At 42.7% G+C, this 17,397-nt stretch overlaps 1 protein-coding gene across 2 annotated transcripts; it reads right to left on the bottom strand.

Annotated features, from left to right (window-relative positions):
* Positions 1-1,458: 1,458 nt before the first annotated feature.
* Positions 1,459-15,779, bottom strand: scinlb (scinderin like b). Of its 2 annotated transcripts, XM_039602501.1 has the most exons (17): positions 15,633-15,779; positions 13,422-13,609; positions 12,263-12,417; positions 9,879-10,040; positions 9,595-9,744; positions 9,084-9,173; positions 8,789-8,921; positions 8,377-8,465; positions 8,061-8,276; positions 7,835-7,968; positions 7,357-7,447; positions 6,162-6,332; positions 5,896-6,070; positions 5,264-5,379; positions 2,658-2,735; positions 2,499-2,559; positions 2,118-2,278 (listed from the first exon to the last, which is right to left on the bottom strand). In XM_039602501.1, exons 2-17 carry the CDS (start codon positions 13,600-13,602, stop codon positions 2,118-2,120), a joined length of 2,163 nt encoding a protein of 720 aa, XP_039458435.1. In that variant the 5' UTR covers positions 13,603-13,609; positions 15,633-15,779. The 2 variants fall into 2 exon arrangements, with proteins under 2 accessions (XP_039458436.1, XP_039458435.1); XM_039602502.1 differs by lacking the exon at positions 15,633-15,779 and having other exon boundaries at positions 1,459-2,278; positions 13,422-13,602.
* Positions 15,780-17,397: the final 1,618 nt, after the last annotated feature.

The raw sequence follows: 17,397 nt of genomic DNA, 5'->3' as shown, positions 1-17,397 counted from the left end.
GCCCAGGGCCAATAAGCTGTTAGGTGTGTTGAATATAGTGCTGAGGAAAAGAATAAATACTTCATATTCTGACGGCTTAGTATGAGGGCACTCTGCCTTGCTGCTTTCGCTAAGCCTGCTGTATGTTTTCCCCTTTTGTCCTCTATGTTGCCTTGTGTGTTCCTGGTAGGAGGTTTAAATTGGTGCAGCTTGGGGCACCCGTGCAGTCCCCCTGGGGCATTTAAGAGCTGTCTATCTCAGTTGTTCCACACTCTTTCCATCTATTTATTGGTCCATCCAGAACAATGCTATTTGTTTGTTTGGCCCTGTCCATAATAATTCATGTTTTACACCAAACATTCAAGCACTCAACCAACTGCTGACACATGGATACCATTGACTAACACACCTCATGAAAGTAATTATGGTTTTTGTTTATTTTTGTTTAATAACTTTGTACATTTTGGTTAAAGCGGTGACTCTCACATTATTTGTCATGGAGCTAGAATCACTGACTTATACACATAGTTAATAAAGACCTTGGTATATTTCTATCCAATATGTCTCATATGACTCCTATAAAGTACACAGGACCTTTGGTGGCCTGTGCCCTCGGTCTTATTAGGCACATGCACACAATCTTTAATATGAAATTGTTAAAATGTTTGTGTTCTTGTAACCAGTGCTCATAATGTTATTTATTTTACCTGATGTAGTTATATTGTTACTTTGTTAGAGTTATTTTGATATTATATTTGCACTATCCTACTGTACACTACGGTATCCTACAATTCTTATTGTATATTATTGTATATCTTTATTCATCTGTTCCTCTGTTACTCTTGTTGCACTGAGCATGTGTATGACGAAGGAATTTCCCTCGGGATAAATAAAGTTCTTCTTATCTTATCTTATCTTAAATTGGTTTTCCAGGTATGCAAAGATTTTAGGTTGTATTTTACTAAAGAAGGCCCTTTCACCTGCTCCCTTATTTTCCAAGAAGTCACCAAAGTGGTTGGATCTGCATGTTTGATTTGGTGCAGATTTTATGCCAGATACACTTTCTGATACAGCCCTCCCATTTATCCCAGCTTTAAAGGGCTGGCACTTGGAGTACACTAGCTTTTGATCCCCCTGAAGCGGAGTTTGTGTCTTCTCCAGGGAGAAGAGAACATTGACTTTACCCAAATGTGAGTATACACAGCAGTGCAAAAAATAAAAATTGTGCTAAGGCCACTTCCTCTATTAAAGTGTATTGCCATCCTGAAGAACAGTGCAGCTGTGAGCAGAGTTTTCATTTCTTCTTCCTACTTCTACTGGTGTTGCAACAAGGTCCCATTTTGCTTTATTCCCCATCAAACAGAGGGAAAACATTTAGTGAGATGTGGCTGATAGACCTTGCGATTTCTGTAGGCGGAATAATAAATACGCTGGTGGTGCAGTGCACTGGCTTTCAAGGTTCAAGAACGCTCAGTAATCACAAGTTTGAAACACTGTGAACTTTATTTAAAAGTCATCTATGTGAAAATCTCAGTAGATTTTTAACATATGACATACACATACCATTGTGTGACTCTTGAATTAATGTGCACAGATCCCCCCCCCAAAAAAACCTCCATGCAACTCATAGCAAGTGTACAACTTTCCATTATCAATGATAAAACACCATGCATTTATGTGTAGTAAAGAAGTAAGCTGTTTTGATACAGAAACTGTAAAGAAAGCATGAGAGAATGCCTCCTTCTGAACACACATGTAGAACAGTAAAAAAAAAAACAGAAACAGAGGATTTGTCCAGCTGCCTAAATGGCTTTCGTATTTTATTTTTCTATTAGAGACCTCAGTGGGTATTTGCTAAACATGTAAAGGTGACAGGCTTTTGGACATGATCAATCAACCATTTTGACCAATTAAACATAACTGCTAGCAGAAGCCATCGTTTGCATGCAGATGTGATTTATTCCTGTTTATGAAGCCCAGTGCGCTGCACTGTTGCCGAGGCAGCTATTAAGGGTGATAACGGCGATACCATTGGTTTTTGGCACTTGGGGATTGAAATAAAAATGAACAAAAACAGCATTAGGGACTGCAGGATAGGTAAGGAGTCAGACATAGACGGAGAGCCTGGAGTTCTGTGTTCAGAAGCGGGCACGGATTCGGTCCAATGGATCTGTGTCCCACATCTTGGGATCCCAAGCCTGGAACCAGCCAGTGAAAGTTGGAGGCTCTGCTCCCTGTTTGATGGTGGTGATGGCAATTCCTTTGCGACCGGAGGGATCCGAGTCCACATATTCTTTTGCTGCACAACAAGAAGGAAGAGAGGGGAAAGGACAGGTGGAGAGATGGAGGATGAGAATATGAAGAGAGGTGGTGTTTACCTCTGATCTTAAGGTTTTTGGTTTTTGATTTGAAACTTAAAATACTTAAGCACAATAAGTTTACTGATTCTGTTTCACATGCAAGATGCTGTGTGCTTTGGAAATTATCTTTAACTTTTTTTCAGTTGTAATGTAACAAACCTATTTTGGGAGCTCCTTCCTTTTCCACGTCATTGGCATCTTTGCCAATCCAAATGAAGACCTAGAGACAGGAGAGATTTCAAAAGTCAGAATTTTAAAAGTATGTCCTACAAAAGTTCTGAAAGTGACATTTCACACATGCCAGAAAGGTCATCTCACCTGATCCCAGGTGTCCAGGAGCATTACATCATCAGTGGCCAGATCTGACTGAGTGAAGTCTCCAGGAACTTCTTCCACCTGAGAGATGGGACAAAAGGAAGCTCAGACTGACTGCGTGCAGGTTTAGGTGCATTCAAATGTCACAGTCCTTACCAAATTAACACTATACACTGATCAGGCATAACATTAAGAGTACTGACAGGTGAAGTGAATAACACTGATTATCTCTTCATTGTGGCAGCTGTTAGTGGGTGGGATATATTAGGGAGCAAGTGAACATTTTTGCCGTTTCTCAATTCTCAAGTACGTGAGTCACGTACTTGAGAATTGAGAAACGGCAGCTGTGTCCCAAAACGTCGGCTGCATCCTCCAGAGGCCGCATTTGAAGGCGTCACACGTCACAGCCCGGCGACGAAGGCTGTCCCAATTCGTCGACTCCTTCAAATGCAGCCGACAAATGGGTCCTTCATTTCCCCGAATTTGAAGGATGGGTTGGGTGTGTCCTTCGTGGCCCACCATATCCCAGAATTCATAGCGCGGTCCAGCCAAATTTCAGCTGCCAACAATGGCGTCCGCTACTAAGTTTTAAAATTAGTCTTATTAATCTTTCTGGGTGACAAAATAAACTTTTAACATATTTTCAGGCGAGAAAGTGGCTGTGTAGATTACAAATATCTGCTTGGTTTATCAAGACATCGCATATTTGCAAAAGTGCGCCGACGTTTTCGGAGACGTCTGTTACCCATCCGCTCGATAGCAAACCGGGGGATTCAATGGTCGCTCGAGCCGGCGAGAGCAGCGGACTCCCGGCTTCATCGTTTTCAGACCCCCGCTCTTTCGCTACTCAGGTTAAACATGATATATAAGTCACTCGGATAACTTAAAAATGTAATTGTTTGCCTTATTTCGGTGTTTTATTTGTCCGTGAGTAAATCGGGTTGGCTGAGATCAAAGTTATTAAATTATTAGATTAAATAAAACTTTATTAATCCATCGGGTGGGTTCCTCCGGGATTTTCACACAGCTGAATAAACGTCAAAAAGAAAACTGATTAAACAGAAGTGTGAGACGGTCGAGAATTTACGCCAGTGTCCTGTTATATTTTAGATAGCAAGGAGCAGACGGCCGAGTTTATTAAACTCCACCGACACAGCGGTGACGCAAATCTGAAGGCTAGACCGTCCCATTTCACAGCCTCGCACTTCCGGCCTTCTCGGGCTTCAAAGGACCCGGCCCACGTAGACCGCGAAGGCCGGGTCCTCCGAAGGATGCAGCCGGCCTTTGTCTGAGTTTCGGACGAAATGCATTCTGGGATATTTAGCTGTACCAATTCCACACAAGTCACCACCGATGCAACGGGCGGAGCGAGAACACATCCGGGACTTTTTCGCGTTCTCGGTTTGATGCGTACTTCGAATTGGAACAGTACTTGGTCTCCGACTGATGACGTATCACGAGTACACGAGAACGCAAGTACGCACAAGTACGCATATTGAGAAACGGCATTTGTCTTCAAAGCTGAAAAGTTAGAAGCTGGAAAAATGGGCAGGTGTGAGGATTTGAGTGAGCTTGATGAGGGCCATATTAGGATTAATGAGGCCCTTGTGGGGCGTTCTCGGTCTGTAGTGGTCAGTATCTATCAAAAGTGATCCAAGGATGGACCAGTGGGGAACCAGCGACAGGGTTACTGGTGGCCAAGGCTCACTGATGCACTTGTGGTCTAATCCAACAGATAAGCTACTGTAGCTCAAATTACCCAAAAAGTTCATGCTGGTTCTGATAGAAAGGTGTCAGAATTCAAGGAGCATCACAGTTTGTTGTGTGCAGGGCTGCATAACCACAGATTAGTCAGGGTGTCCATGCTGAATACTGTCCACTGCCTAAAGCACCAACAATGGACACGTGAGCATCAGAACTGGACCACAGAGCAATGCGAGAAGGTGATCTGGTCTGGTGAATCATGTTTTCTTTTACCTCATGTGGATGGCCACGTGCGTGTGCATCACTTACCTGGGAACACCTGGCAGCATGATGCACTATGGGAAGAAGGCAAGCTGTTGGAGAAAGTGTGATATTTGGGCAATGCTCTGCTGGGAAACCTTGGGTCCTGCCATCCATGTGGATGTCACTTTGACACGTACTACCTTCTTAAGTATTGTTGCAGACCATGTGCACTCTTTCATGGAAACGGTACTCCCTGATGGCAGTGGCCTCTTTCAGCAGGATAATGCACCCTGCCACAAAGCAGGAATGGTTCAGGAATGGTTTGAGGAGCACAACAGCAAGTTTGAGATGCTGACTCCAAATTATCCAGATATTAATCCTGTAGGATATGCTGGACAAACAAGTCTGATTCATGGAGGCCCCACCTCCCAACTTAGACAACTTAAAGTATCTGTTGCTAACATCTTGATGCCAGATACCACAGCACACCTTCAGGGGTCTATTTGCGTCCAAGCCTAGACCAATCAGGGCTTTTTTGGGGAGCAAAAGGGAGACCAACACAATATTAGGAGATGGTCATAATGTTATGCCTGATCTTTAGCCAGATGGGACATCTACACTAATAAAAAAAAGTTTGAGCTGCATTCTTCTCCCTGACTTACACTGAGGTTTCCTGTTTTGTTGGAGCAGCCAAAGAGACGTGGGGGTCTGATCCCGCTCTGCAGACTCTTTGACGTCTGGTAATCCGTTTTGCCTCCCAGAGCAGACCAGAAGTCAGCTGTGAGAGAAAAATAAACACAACAGACTTTAGCTACATGTAACATTTAATTGATGCTTCATTTGTTTGGACAGGAAGTGAATCACAGCCTCTTTGGGCCACTGATTAATGAGATGCATCAGCTCTTTAAGTGTAATCATAATCAGACGTGAAATGTTAATGTTCAGTATCCCTGACGCCATCAGGCATCAATGCGAATGGCAAATAAAGGTAGAATTTGGCTTTACATAAGTAATTTCTTAGCTTATATACACATTTTGTAAGTAACTTAAAAACAGCCAAAACAAATAAACAAACGGAAACTAGCATCTTTTATCACTCAATTGTGAATCAAAATCAAAACAAATTAAAATGTGATTTTTTTTTCAGAGATTAAATATTTCCCATAAAATTCCTCCTTTTTTTTTATCTTCAGTTAAATAAAAGAAAAAGGCGCAGAGTTAGTTTCTTTCCTCACAGGTGAGTACTGAGCAATAAACAAGGAAAGTTCTCACTTGTTTTATGTTGGGGACTCACCTGGCTCCTTGCCCTCTGACACATTGCTGGGACTACCACCCAGGAAAGCCACCACATGCTTGGCCGCTTCCATCTCCTTATCGCTGGCACCCACGCCACGCCACACAAACAAGCCACTTGAGGTTTTCAGCACAAACACATCGTTGGTGTTCAGATTGGAGGCAGTAGCTTGGACCTGAGGAACCACACAGGTGAGAGGAGCAAATAAGAACTCTCTTGTACACACACACTCACTCACACATACAGTGTGTTGCGAACCAGCTTACCTCCACCGCACGGGTAGCATTGGAGGAGCTCTGCCGGATGTGGAAGAGGCGAGTGCTGGCGGCTTGTGTCTGTCCACCTTTGCGTGACGTTCCTCCACTGTGGATGATCATTGGCTTACCCTGGAAGATGCTCATCAGGTGGGGAGGCTCCTGACCCTGTGTCACTCTCACCTGTGGGTGGGTGGAGCTTGGGTATTAACATAATTCACCAGCAAAGGCAATGACTAATCCAGTTATTCCAGTTTAGCTACAGATTTTGTTCTTAGGCTTACCAAAACCAAAGTGAAGTGGTACTCTAAGGTTCTGTATCACTATGTGCAGCAATAATAAGACTGAAATAAATCAATGCTCACTTGATATTCACTATAATTAAATGGAGTTTCAGCTAAGGGATTTTTATACCACAGACAAATACAACACAACTGAAAAAAATGTGAAATATTTTAACTAAATAGCAATATAGTGTGATGATTATTATCTAATATTTTAAATACATGAGTTTTTTTTAAAGAAAATACCCAAAAATATCAGCTGTGTTGGCATGGTCGTGTGAGAAAATCAGCTTAAAACATCTCAGAAATGTCTTAATGTCTCCAGTATTGCTGAGAGTTTGATGTATAACTAGCACTAACTGAGGGTCAAGGTTTACCCACGTTTTAATGCAATTCCTGAAACGTGCTGCAGTTTGGATGCGATCAAAATAAAAAATATAGAAACACTGCCCTCTGCTGGTTATCCTGGGGGATGTTTTTTTTCTTTCTTATGGGATCTTTATGGGGCAATTAGTTTTCATCAGCTACACTAGATCCTCTGTAATAGTTAGTACATTTGAAGGAGACAGGCAGACAATATTTGTTTTAGTCTTTGTTACACAGCCCATGAGTTAAAAATGATGCGTACTAGTTATGTGGGAAGTGTGATGAGCAGATTCAAAGAAAGATAAACGTTATATGTACCCATTAAGGTTAGTTTGAGATCTTAGCCATAAGCTCTTACTCAATGAAGGATCTCATATCACCTTTATCTGTTCATGTCAGTCATTTAGGAAGAAAAAAATGACGCTAATACAATAACTGTTGTTTCTTTAACATTTCTAAGTCAAAGGCCTAATGTTTCCATTACAGGGTCTTTCTGTGATTACACAGACTTGTTTCGTGCATGTGATGTTGAGGTGTCTAGTGGGTCAGGTTCTAACCTGAACTGGGGCTCCTCCCATTGAGTCATCCAGCTTCACTGTGAGGAACGCTGAAGCGGCCAGTTCGTCTTGCGTGCACTTCAGCCCCTGCCTGACACAGTAGCACCAACACAGTCTGAAACATGTTATTAACTCGTGCGTTTGTGTGTGAGTGTGTGAGATAGAGAGAGAGAGAGATCTTAGACAGGGTGTGGCACACTCTGCCACAGCTTTTACTTCATACTAATTTAAAGAGATTATATGCTTTATCCCCGGGCCCCGGGGCAGACCCAGGACACGCTGGAGAGATTATATCTCTCGGCTGGCCTGGGAACGCCTTGGTGTTCCCCCGGATAAGCTGGAGGAGGTGGCTGGGGAGAGGGAGGTCTGGGCTTCTCTGCTTAGGCTGCTGCCCCCGCGACCTGGCCTCGGATAAAGCGGATGAAGATGGATGGATGGATGGATATATGCTTTATACATGTTTTGCTGTTTTACCCACCATGTGTATATGATGTGCTGCTCCCGTGATCCCTGTCTGTAGCTGTAGAGGATGAGGTAACAGTCTCCCCCATAGAAGTGACCATAGGCGGAGGGATCCACGGGCACATTTGCACCATCCTCAACACGCCAGATCTAGAACACCAGACCCCAATCTTTTAAAAAAAAATAAAACCTCACAATTGTGTTTATCTGTGTGATTGTTTCACTTTTTAACACCCTCCTACCTGGACTTTGCCCTTGCCATCGTCCACCATGCCGTGCTGCGCCGCCATGGCTTTGTTTGTGTGTAGGGTGGAGGCATCAAAGGGAACCTGCTTCACTTTGGCTATGCGGCCAATAGTGTAGGCCTTACCGGGACCTGTGGTCTCATCCTTATCCCTCCAGTCGGAAAAGAACTGCTTAAAGAGAGACGTTTCGCCACCTGCAGGAAGTACCTGGATCTGCAAGTCATACAGAGATTTGCCTTTATGGTTAGCTGCACTGTGGGATTTACAAATGTATTTTCTTTTGTCTGAGTTACTAAGTATATGCCGGCTTTACCGTTGTATTTTTGCTGTATCCCTTATCAGTGATGAACTGCTGACCTGCAGCCATGGCTGCTTTACGCTCCGACGCATTGGCCTTAGGGCCTGTTGGAATCAGATAAAACAAAGGAGGTGTAATTCACCTTTATGTTATTCAGAGAGAGAAATATCTGCAGATATTTACGTAAAGAGGCTAATTGCAGTGCCGTCATAAAACACAAAATTACTGCTGTAGATTTCCTGTTATTGTTCAGCAGTGCCAAAAATAAAACCAACTGCATTTAAATATATGTCTTTCACATTTGTAGCCTTAATCAGAGAGACCAAAAAGGTGAAAACACACACTTTCCAATCATTTCTTTGTTATAATTTGTGCGAAAAAAGGACAAGAATATTAGAAGTGTTATCACAAAAATGTTTTGCTGCACCTTTCCATACAAAGATGGTCTTGTCCACCCCGTTGTCCAGGATGTAGCACTCCTCTGGAGACAGCATGGCCTGTTTGAAGGGACTGGATGGAGCCACAGATGTCACCTTCATAGAGCCAGATGCATCTGAGATCTAAAAAAAGAAGGGAAATAGGCCCCATCAGATACTGATTCTGTGTTTTGTTTTGTTTTATATAATTATAAGATGAAATTTCTTTTTCGCTATGAAATCTTTCCACCCTTGTATCAAAGCCAGGGTGTTTACATTTCTTTGACTGTCACTTGTGTTTCTCACCATGTAGAGGGCAGCCTTCTTCCTGTTGGAAGTGTCCACCTTGTCGTCATCCGGAGTACTGGGGGCGATGGAGGTTTTTGGTCCTAGAACCTAAACAACAAGCAAAGGCAGTAATCACTAAAGGTTTATCATCATTAGCACTGATTAAAAAGCTTTTTAGTGCAAATATAAACACAGCTTTATTCAGATGAACAAATAGCTCTATAAATTGAAAGTATGCTCGTTAAACCAGCCCTCCCCTAACTCTCTCTATCTCATTAGGCATCTCTAGAGTTTAGCCATCTTGTTGTAAAGGAAGTGTTTACAAAGCTGCCCTGGCACAGAGCTGGCGTATGAGCATCACTTACAAAGGCCAGCATTGTGCCCCATCGTTCCCACACTGACTAACTCCGTGGCAGTCGAATGCATTAATTGCACTTAAAGCTCCTGCTCTCGAGTGATCACCTCTGAGGTTAAAGTGTGGTGACATTTGCTAGAAGAGGGAGACAAGTGAGGAATGTGCGTGTCTGACCTGTATGATGGGATCCGGCTCGTCCCCCTCCTCCACCATATGCACTTTGGCTCTGCCGTTCCTCTCATTATCTCTGATGTCGATGGTGACCTCGGAGGCCTTCAGCCGCTCGAAACGGTTACACTCACTGCCGCACCACTGATAGATGTCCTGCAGGAGGGGAAAACCCGGGAAATGAGGTTTAAAGATGTGAAAGCCGTAACTATTTCACAGAAACTGTATCGGTTAAACTACACTCTGTATATACAGTAGCAAACACACACACAAATAAAAAAACAGCTCACCTTTCCCAGGTCAATGATGAAGCAGTCTCCTTTGTTGAAGCTGTTCCAGGACATATTCACCTCTGTTGCTCTGATGACCCTGCGACCCTTAACGTGCAGCAGACGTTTTACATCCACGCCGTTGGTCACTACATGTTTGAAACCTGAGGCCACACCCCCTTTCTGTGAAATCCAATGATGATTTGCATTAAGTTTTGTTCTGTGAATATTCCTTCAAATCTAAGCAATGCGGGGGATGAGCTGATTTAAGAGAAGATGAGCTACCTTTACACCTGCGCTGCAGTTTTAGTTACAACTACTACACACAGGCCAAACGACAAGGTAAGTCATAAATGTTCAAGGGGAGGACGTCAGGAGTCAGCTGATGGTGAAATGAGTTTAACTCGGGACTGTAAAATCTTAAAGAAACAAATGGTTCCTTAAGACATGCTGTCAATTAATGGCATAACCACATACCATCACTCAGAGTTAACAAAGACAATGGGCGGAAAAGAAACTAACATGATGACTGAGGATAAAATGAAGATTGTTGTGTGCAACACCGTTGTACCTGGGGGATGGGATTATCACGTAATGTGCCGTCCTTGGTAAAGCCAATAAACAAAGCAAGTATTTAGAAAACATGCAAATGAACCGTAGAAAATGAGTAACAGAAATACTCTCTGCTGGAGAAGAACAACATGATGATCCTTGTCAGTTTATAACCACACAAAAAATGAACTGAAATAGAAGTTGAATTAAATGTTTGTGTTTTGTAGACTTTTAAAAGTCTCATAATGTGATTTCCCTCAACATGATCCTTCTGCAAGCTACTTTGCAACCCTCCTCACCCCAGTTTCTCATCTGAATGCTCTTTCTAACCTAACTCAGTGTAATGCCTGCCACCACTGATCCGTCCTCTGCTGTGTTTGCTGTGTATCCAGAGCTTTACCGCAGATGGAATAGTGATCCTCGTTTGACTAAAGTGGTTTTCACTGAAATATGGGTGAAAACAACAACAAAGGAAGCTTGCTTAAATTAGACTTTGAAAAAAAAAAAAACACCCAGAAGAGTCAGTGACTCATCCTCTGCTGAGGTCTGAAGACAGAGTGTTGTTAGACTCTTGGGGGGGGGGCGTGGCTACTTTGACCACCAAATGAAAACCACATTCATGCTGTTTTTGGTCAAATGGTAGCAATTTTTTCCGTGGCAACAACACATGCTCTGTTTATTGTCAGAATAGTTTCCTGACTGTAGAGTTAGCAAAGCTCTTCTGTCGGGAAGGTGAGGTTTGGTTCTGTTTCGGGTTCGATGTTTCCAAACACTGCCAGTTTGGTTGGACTCAGCAACTCTACTTTTGTTGGAGCAAAACCCTCCAACAAAAGTAGTAAGCAAGCATTCGGTCTAATTACATTTAACTAAAGCCACAAAGGGGGTGGGGTTATGAGAAACAGATGGCTGTTAAAAGTGGTTCAGCTTGTGTTTCTCAGTATCCTTATTTGCAGAGGCGGGTTGCCTAGGTTATAATCAATCAGTCTATCAGACACACCCTCAGACAGATATAGAAAAAAGGGGGGAATGCTATGATTTCTTTGAACTTCAGAATCATCAGCTCATCTCAACAACAAAGTTCACAGGACGCTGGTAATCATTAACACTGCAGATATGTTTCAGTCAAACAGAGTTCTGCAGCAGATCGCTGTTCTATGTTTAAAATATTAGTCATCACACCTCTCACTGTTTACAGGACTTATATATTTTAATGGTTCTGTTATTTAATTGCAGAAATTACAGAAATGTTCCTTATTTAGTTACTAATTTAAACCAGTGGTTCCTCTCCTCCTATCAATAGCCCTTTAATAGCTGACTGGACCCTGTCATTTACTTGCTCATTGCCAGCTTCACTTTTTGGACTCTACTGGTGTAGCTTTGCATGATTTTCAGGACAAAATAATGCTTGTTTTTCTTATCAAGGTTTCTTCAGAGCCGTGTCAAAACGTAACCTGGTGTGACGTTAACTTGTCTGCCATTTTGCACGTGTGACAGTCATGGAATCAATACAGGGGGCAAGCAAATAAGGCTCACAGTCACCCTTAAAACCACCGGTTTTGGGGGGAAAATGTGTATTCCCCACCAAGCTGATGAGTGGTTTCTCATTTTTTATGGCGGTGGCTGGGAAATTGATTGCTAAAGCACCATTCAAGCATACCTAGAGACCAGTCAGTGACCCCCTTGGCAACCCACCTCACCCCTGTTTTCGTCATTTGTCAGTTGTTAGAGAAAAATGTCTATCTTGTGACTGGTTGGCAAAAACCCTTTGACTGCTTTGTTCTGTCGCAGATTGCCAGAGCCACCTGTAGTTTGCATGGAAGATCCCAACTTCCATGCTTCATCATAAAGCTCACCTGGTACTTGATGCCTGATTTGAAGTAACCCAGGAAAGTGTTGGACTCGTAGTTCTGCACCTCCCTGTACTGCACCGGGCCACCACCCAGGAAGTCATCCAGCTGTGAGGCAAAGATGGCTGCTGCTCCACTCTCATCCTGTGAACACTCATCCCCTGCAGAAAAAAGATGTTTGTAGGCTAGTTCTAGAAACAATCCTCCAACTGCTTTGCGTTCATGCTCAAAAATCAAGTTTCGCACAGAGAAATCTGCAGCACTTTAGAGCAAGCAGTAACCTTATGCGCCCTCTGAGACAGGACTGGAGTCATGTTATAATCGCATAAACCACATGAGCAGCAGAGCCTCTCTGTATCCTGCTATTACTGTCAGATGGCACACAACATGGATAAAACTTTTCCACAAGTTTTATATGACTAACATTGATCCCAGACGGAAGGATTAATTGTGTTCCAGTGATATAAAGACTGTAATGTCTTGCAGATGGTTGGATGGCATTGGATGCAGACTGGCAGGGAACTGTGCAAACCTGCAAAAAAACTAGTACCCGTCTCTAATGAGCTGCAGGGGCATTCCAGATATGAGTCATCCAGCCATTTGTTTTATGTGTCTGTTATGCAACCAAAAGGAAAGAAAAAATGTCTGGGGTTGAAAATAGGCTTTTCCTTCGGTGCATTGTTCAGGGTGGTTAAAGTTGCACATCACTGAGTGTTTTGTTCACACATAAATTAACTGTAAGGCAAAAAAAGGGAACTGTGCAGGCAAGAGGAATTTCACAAACTGCTGTTACTTTAAGGTACTCACACAAGCGAGGATGTTTCAGGTCTAAGATCTGAAAACCTAAAGCAGTTTCAAAAATTGTGGCAGTTGTGGCGCAAGCTCACAATGAAGCACGGGCATTTGGTTTCATCAAACCCAATGTTACACTTGTCTGTGAGCTTAAGTGCTAAAAATAGCAAGGAAACACAGCAGCTCTGGAGGAAGTGACTTTTTAAAACTGTGAAATTATCACTTAAGCTCGTAACAGAGGAAAATACCAAACATCATACTTTATCATTAAATGTGAAAGAAAACAAGTAGATCTGCTTTGGTGCAATCAAACAAAACTAAGCAGAAGCCTCAGTAAAGTGCAAGGCTACAGTTCGCAGCATCCATGTCTTACCCAACCACATGTGAATGTTGTATGAAGGGGCTGAGGTGGTGAAGAGCAGCAGGTAGGCATCTCCGGTGTAAAAGGAGCCGTACAGGGCTTTGGGAACCGGCTTGAGGTCCATGTTCTCGATACGCCACACCTGCAGCCCTGGCTTCTTCCCTGCAGTTTCAAACTCCTTATGGCTAACCATGATGGCTCTGAGATGCAATTAAGATTAAAAAACAAAAAAAAAGAGGAAGTAAATAGTCTTGAAGTTAAAGGAAGCCAGGTAGAGACACAGAAAATAATTTTAATGTTTTTGCCATGCAAAACGTGGCTGCAAGTGAAGTCCTGGAAAGCCACAGAAAGCATTCTGAGAATGACAGAAACACAGCAGATGCTGCTGAGAGCGCTCACAAACACAATGCAAATGTTATTTTGCGTGACCAAATTTATGATGTGCTTCCTGAACAACAAAAGCTAGATTGTGTTTTAACACCAGTGGGGGAAGGGGGGGTTAACCACAGCAGTTTATAAATATACATTCTATCTCTCCTCTAAGCTTCTTCCATATTTGAACACTCACTTTATACACTGAACTAGAAAGACAGGTTCTTTAACCATACCACGCACTGCTGCTCGACGTCTGTCAACCAACTTTCAATAATCATATTAGCCATGAACCGTACATCAATGACTGACTGCTTATTATCTTATTTATTTATTTATTTTGCACAAACTCATGAAAAAAAGAAACCCTTTGATGTTCTAGAAAGTCATAATATATGCTGTATATTGTGACACCAGAATCTGAAATAAAGTATGTTTTTCAGAAATGACGGATGCAGGAACTTTGTACCACTATCAGCACACATTTAATCAGAAAATCATATCTCCACTAAAATAAACAATACTGCATTCCAGGCTGACAGTGCCGCGTGACCTGTATTGCTTGCTTCATAAACTCCTATCATATTTTTATGGTTGATAATGGAGTGACTGTATAACATCAAGTTATACTACATGTCCGGACTGCTACAAAACACAGTGAGAAAGCTGAAGCACTCAGTGCAGGAACACACAGGAAGTTCTTCTTAAATACATGAATATTGTGATAGGAGTGAACATTTGCTCCAAAGAAATTGAGAGATTATACAGTACAGATTGCTAGTTTGTCCAGATTGCACAAGAGGCTGATTACAAGTGTGGCAGCAGGATTATTGCTGTACTTAGACTGAGACTTCTCCAATGACGCAACTCTGACCACGTCCACTTCTACTGCTGTAAAACCATAAACCTACATTTCATTCACATACCCTCCATCTGATAAGCACAGTGCTCAGTCCGCAGGCTGAAATATTTAATGTTGCTGAGAGTTTAAATTACACCAAACAAACACAATCCAAGCAATCAGGCATCACCACTTGGATGATTATTGTTACTGCGATGTTTGCTGGGCTGTGTCTTAAACGAGCGGCCTGCAGCTCAGCTTTCAGTGAAGGAGGTAAAAAATTGAGTGGACTTCCTGTAAGAGGCTGATCAATAAGTGCTGCATCATGGACAAAACCTCCAGACCCCATAAAGTGCATGAACTGGAAACAGACGCAATGATATTAACACTAATGTAACACAGTAATGAGCACAATGTTGCATCTCTGTGGGTGGGTGGGGTGGAGTGGGGGTCATATGCTGGGAAGAGCATCTTCCACCAGCTGTGCTTGTCTGCTGCAGACCTCCGATATATTTACATTTTAAAAAGTGCATTTGTGTTAAGAATAAAGAATGGTCTGTGCTGCTTCTTCCTCTTTTTTGAGTATTGCATAACTTCCCAGCAGCCACTGTCTATGTTCCAATCTAAGCTTCTGTTTCAGTCATATTTCAATCAAACGATAACGATCAGCAGCAACACGAAAGAATATCGACGGCAGTAGTTCCCATCACGAACTAACTCTATCGCTTTCTCTACTTCCTTTTAGCCCCTTTCTCTGTGACTCAGGAAGAAGAAGAAGAAAAAGAAGAGGGGGGGGGAAAACAACTGGAAACTTTCCACATCTGGAATTTCACTCGCTTGGCTACATGAGAGCGAAAAGTCAGCGATTATCAGCTAAGATCGCGAGCTGTGCACCTTTGATCTAAAGAAATTATGCAAGAATTTAAAGTGCAGAAATGCCACAGCGTGTGCACACACGTAAACTGGCGATGGGTGGAGGGAGGGAGATGGGAAAAAAGGGGGAAACTCACAGTTTGTTTGCAGGATGAATCACACGGGAGAGAAAGAGAGAGGAGCGGATGAGTCGATGGAGGTCGTAGATGCGGGAGTGAGGCGATTATGGACACTCTATGGGTTTTGATGTGCTGTAGATGTAGAGACGGAGGAGGAGGAAGGGGAGGAGGAGTGTGCTGGGGGAGTGTCCAGCATGAATACTTATTGGGCAGAGAGAAGCTTTCTGAGAAGAGAGGATTGTGCTGTGATGATTCAGGAAGAAAGTTTGCTTTTTCAGTGCTGAGCCAACACGACTGTGAAATGCTTGTTGCACAGCGCAGATTGTAAAGCTTTCAGGTAGGGAGGGACAAAGTTCAGCATGCAATGGCTTCTTAGAAGCACCTGAATGCGTGACTTTGGGTTTGGCTTGAGATCGGTCTTACTGGAAAAAGCAAGAATAGGGAAATGTGTCTGCCGTTGACATCCTAGAATGTAGAGGTATCATAGGAAATCAGATACTGGGAAACAGCGTCAGGTGCTATAGTCAAAAGACAACTGCATGTTGATCTGAAATACAGATGTTAGTGACACTTCAACTTCCCCCTTGGTTGAATAAACCAACCAGCCCCTGCACACACAGGACACCACACATACCTCTAAACGAGAGCATTCAGAACATTCATTCTGTCTCATTAGCTTCAGGATAAACACATTATGTAAAACACCTTTTGGCTTTGTTACCATGGTGCACAAATCCCACGGGGCATCTCACCATTTGCACACATGAAAACACCACTCACATTTGAAGGCATGCTTGCACAAGTCACACCCAGCCTCTACCTGCTGTACTTCTTTTGCAACAGGTACAGCGAAACAGAAAGTACACCCTCTTTCAGTTCTAATGACACCAATAAAAACTCACCCGGTCCATACCTTCTGAAATTCTTTAAATATAATGTCACATGAACAGCAATGTGTTGCATATTTGTTGTTATTAGTTTAAAAAAAAGCAGTGTGTGAACAGCTCAGTACACCCATGATTTAATAGCTTGTATAGCCACCTTTAGCAGCAATAACCTGAAGTAATTACTTTCACTATGACTTTATCAGTCTGTCTTATTGGCGTGTATTCATGCACAGCCCTATTAAGGTCCCGCCACAGCGTTTCAATCAGGTTGATGTCTGGACTTTGACTGAACCATTGCAACACTTTCATTCTTTTCTTTTTCAGCCATTCTGTTGTAGATTTGCTGCTGTGCTTGGGATCATTGCGCTCTTTCATGACCCGATTTGGGGCAAGCTATAGCCGTCAGACAGATGGCCTCACATTTGACTCTAGAATACTTTGGTATACAGAGTTCATCATCAACTCAATAACTGCTGGGTGCCCAGGTCCTGTTGCTGGAAAACAAGCCAAAAATCATTACTCCTCCACCACCGTGCTTGACAGTTGGTATCAGGTGTTTGTGCTGATATGCTGTGATTGGTTTTCTCCAAACATGGTGCATGGTCTTTTCCATCCAGTGGACATTGTTGCAAAGTTTTGTGGTTTGTTCAGATGCAGCTTTGCAAACCTGAGCTGTGCTGGCATGTTCTTTTAAAGAGAGCAGGCCTTCTCCTGCCAACCCTTCCAAACAAGCCATACTTGTTCAGTTTTTTTTCTAACTGAACTGTCATGAACTTTAAAATTTTAAATGCTAATTGAGGCCTGTAGAGTCTCGGGTTTGTCCCAGTTTCTCTGAACATTTTACAGTCTGACCTTTGGGTGAATTTGCTTCGAGATTCTGTTCTGGGGAGAATGTT

Source organism: Oreochromis aureus, linkage group 18, assembly GCF_013358895.1.
Source record: "Oreochromis aureus strain Israel breed Guangdong linkage group 18, ZZ_aureus, whole genome shotgun sequence".
In the NCBI taxonomy this organism is placed as follows: domain Eukaryota; kingdom Metazoa; phylum Chordata; class Actinopteri; order Cichliformes; family Cichlidae; genus Oreochromis; species Oreochromis aureus.
This window is presented reverse-complemented; position numbering and strand designations above follow the sequence as displayed.

What these genes read in the sequence shown, in the direction of transcription:
- scinlb (XM_039602501.1), bottom strand. Translation starts at nt 13,602, where the DNA reads ATGGTTAGCCATAAGGAGTTTGAAACTGCAGGGAAGAAGCCAGGGCTG. An exon ending in CAACATTCACATGTGGTTGG is followed by an intron (nt 12,418 to 13,421) that starts GTAAGACATGGA and finishes TTTTTTCTGCAG; the next exon opens with GGGATGAGTGTTCACAGGAT. An exon ending in GTCAGAGGGCAAGGAGCCAG is followed by an intron (nt 5,380 to 5,895) that starts GTGAGTCCCCAA and finishes TTTCTCTCACAG; the next exon opens with CTGACTTCTGGTCTGCTCTG.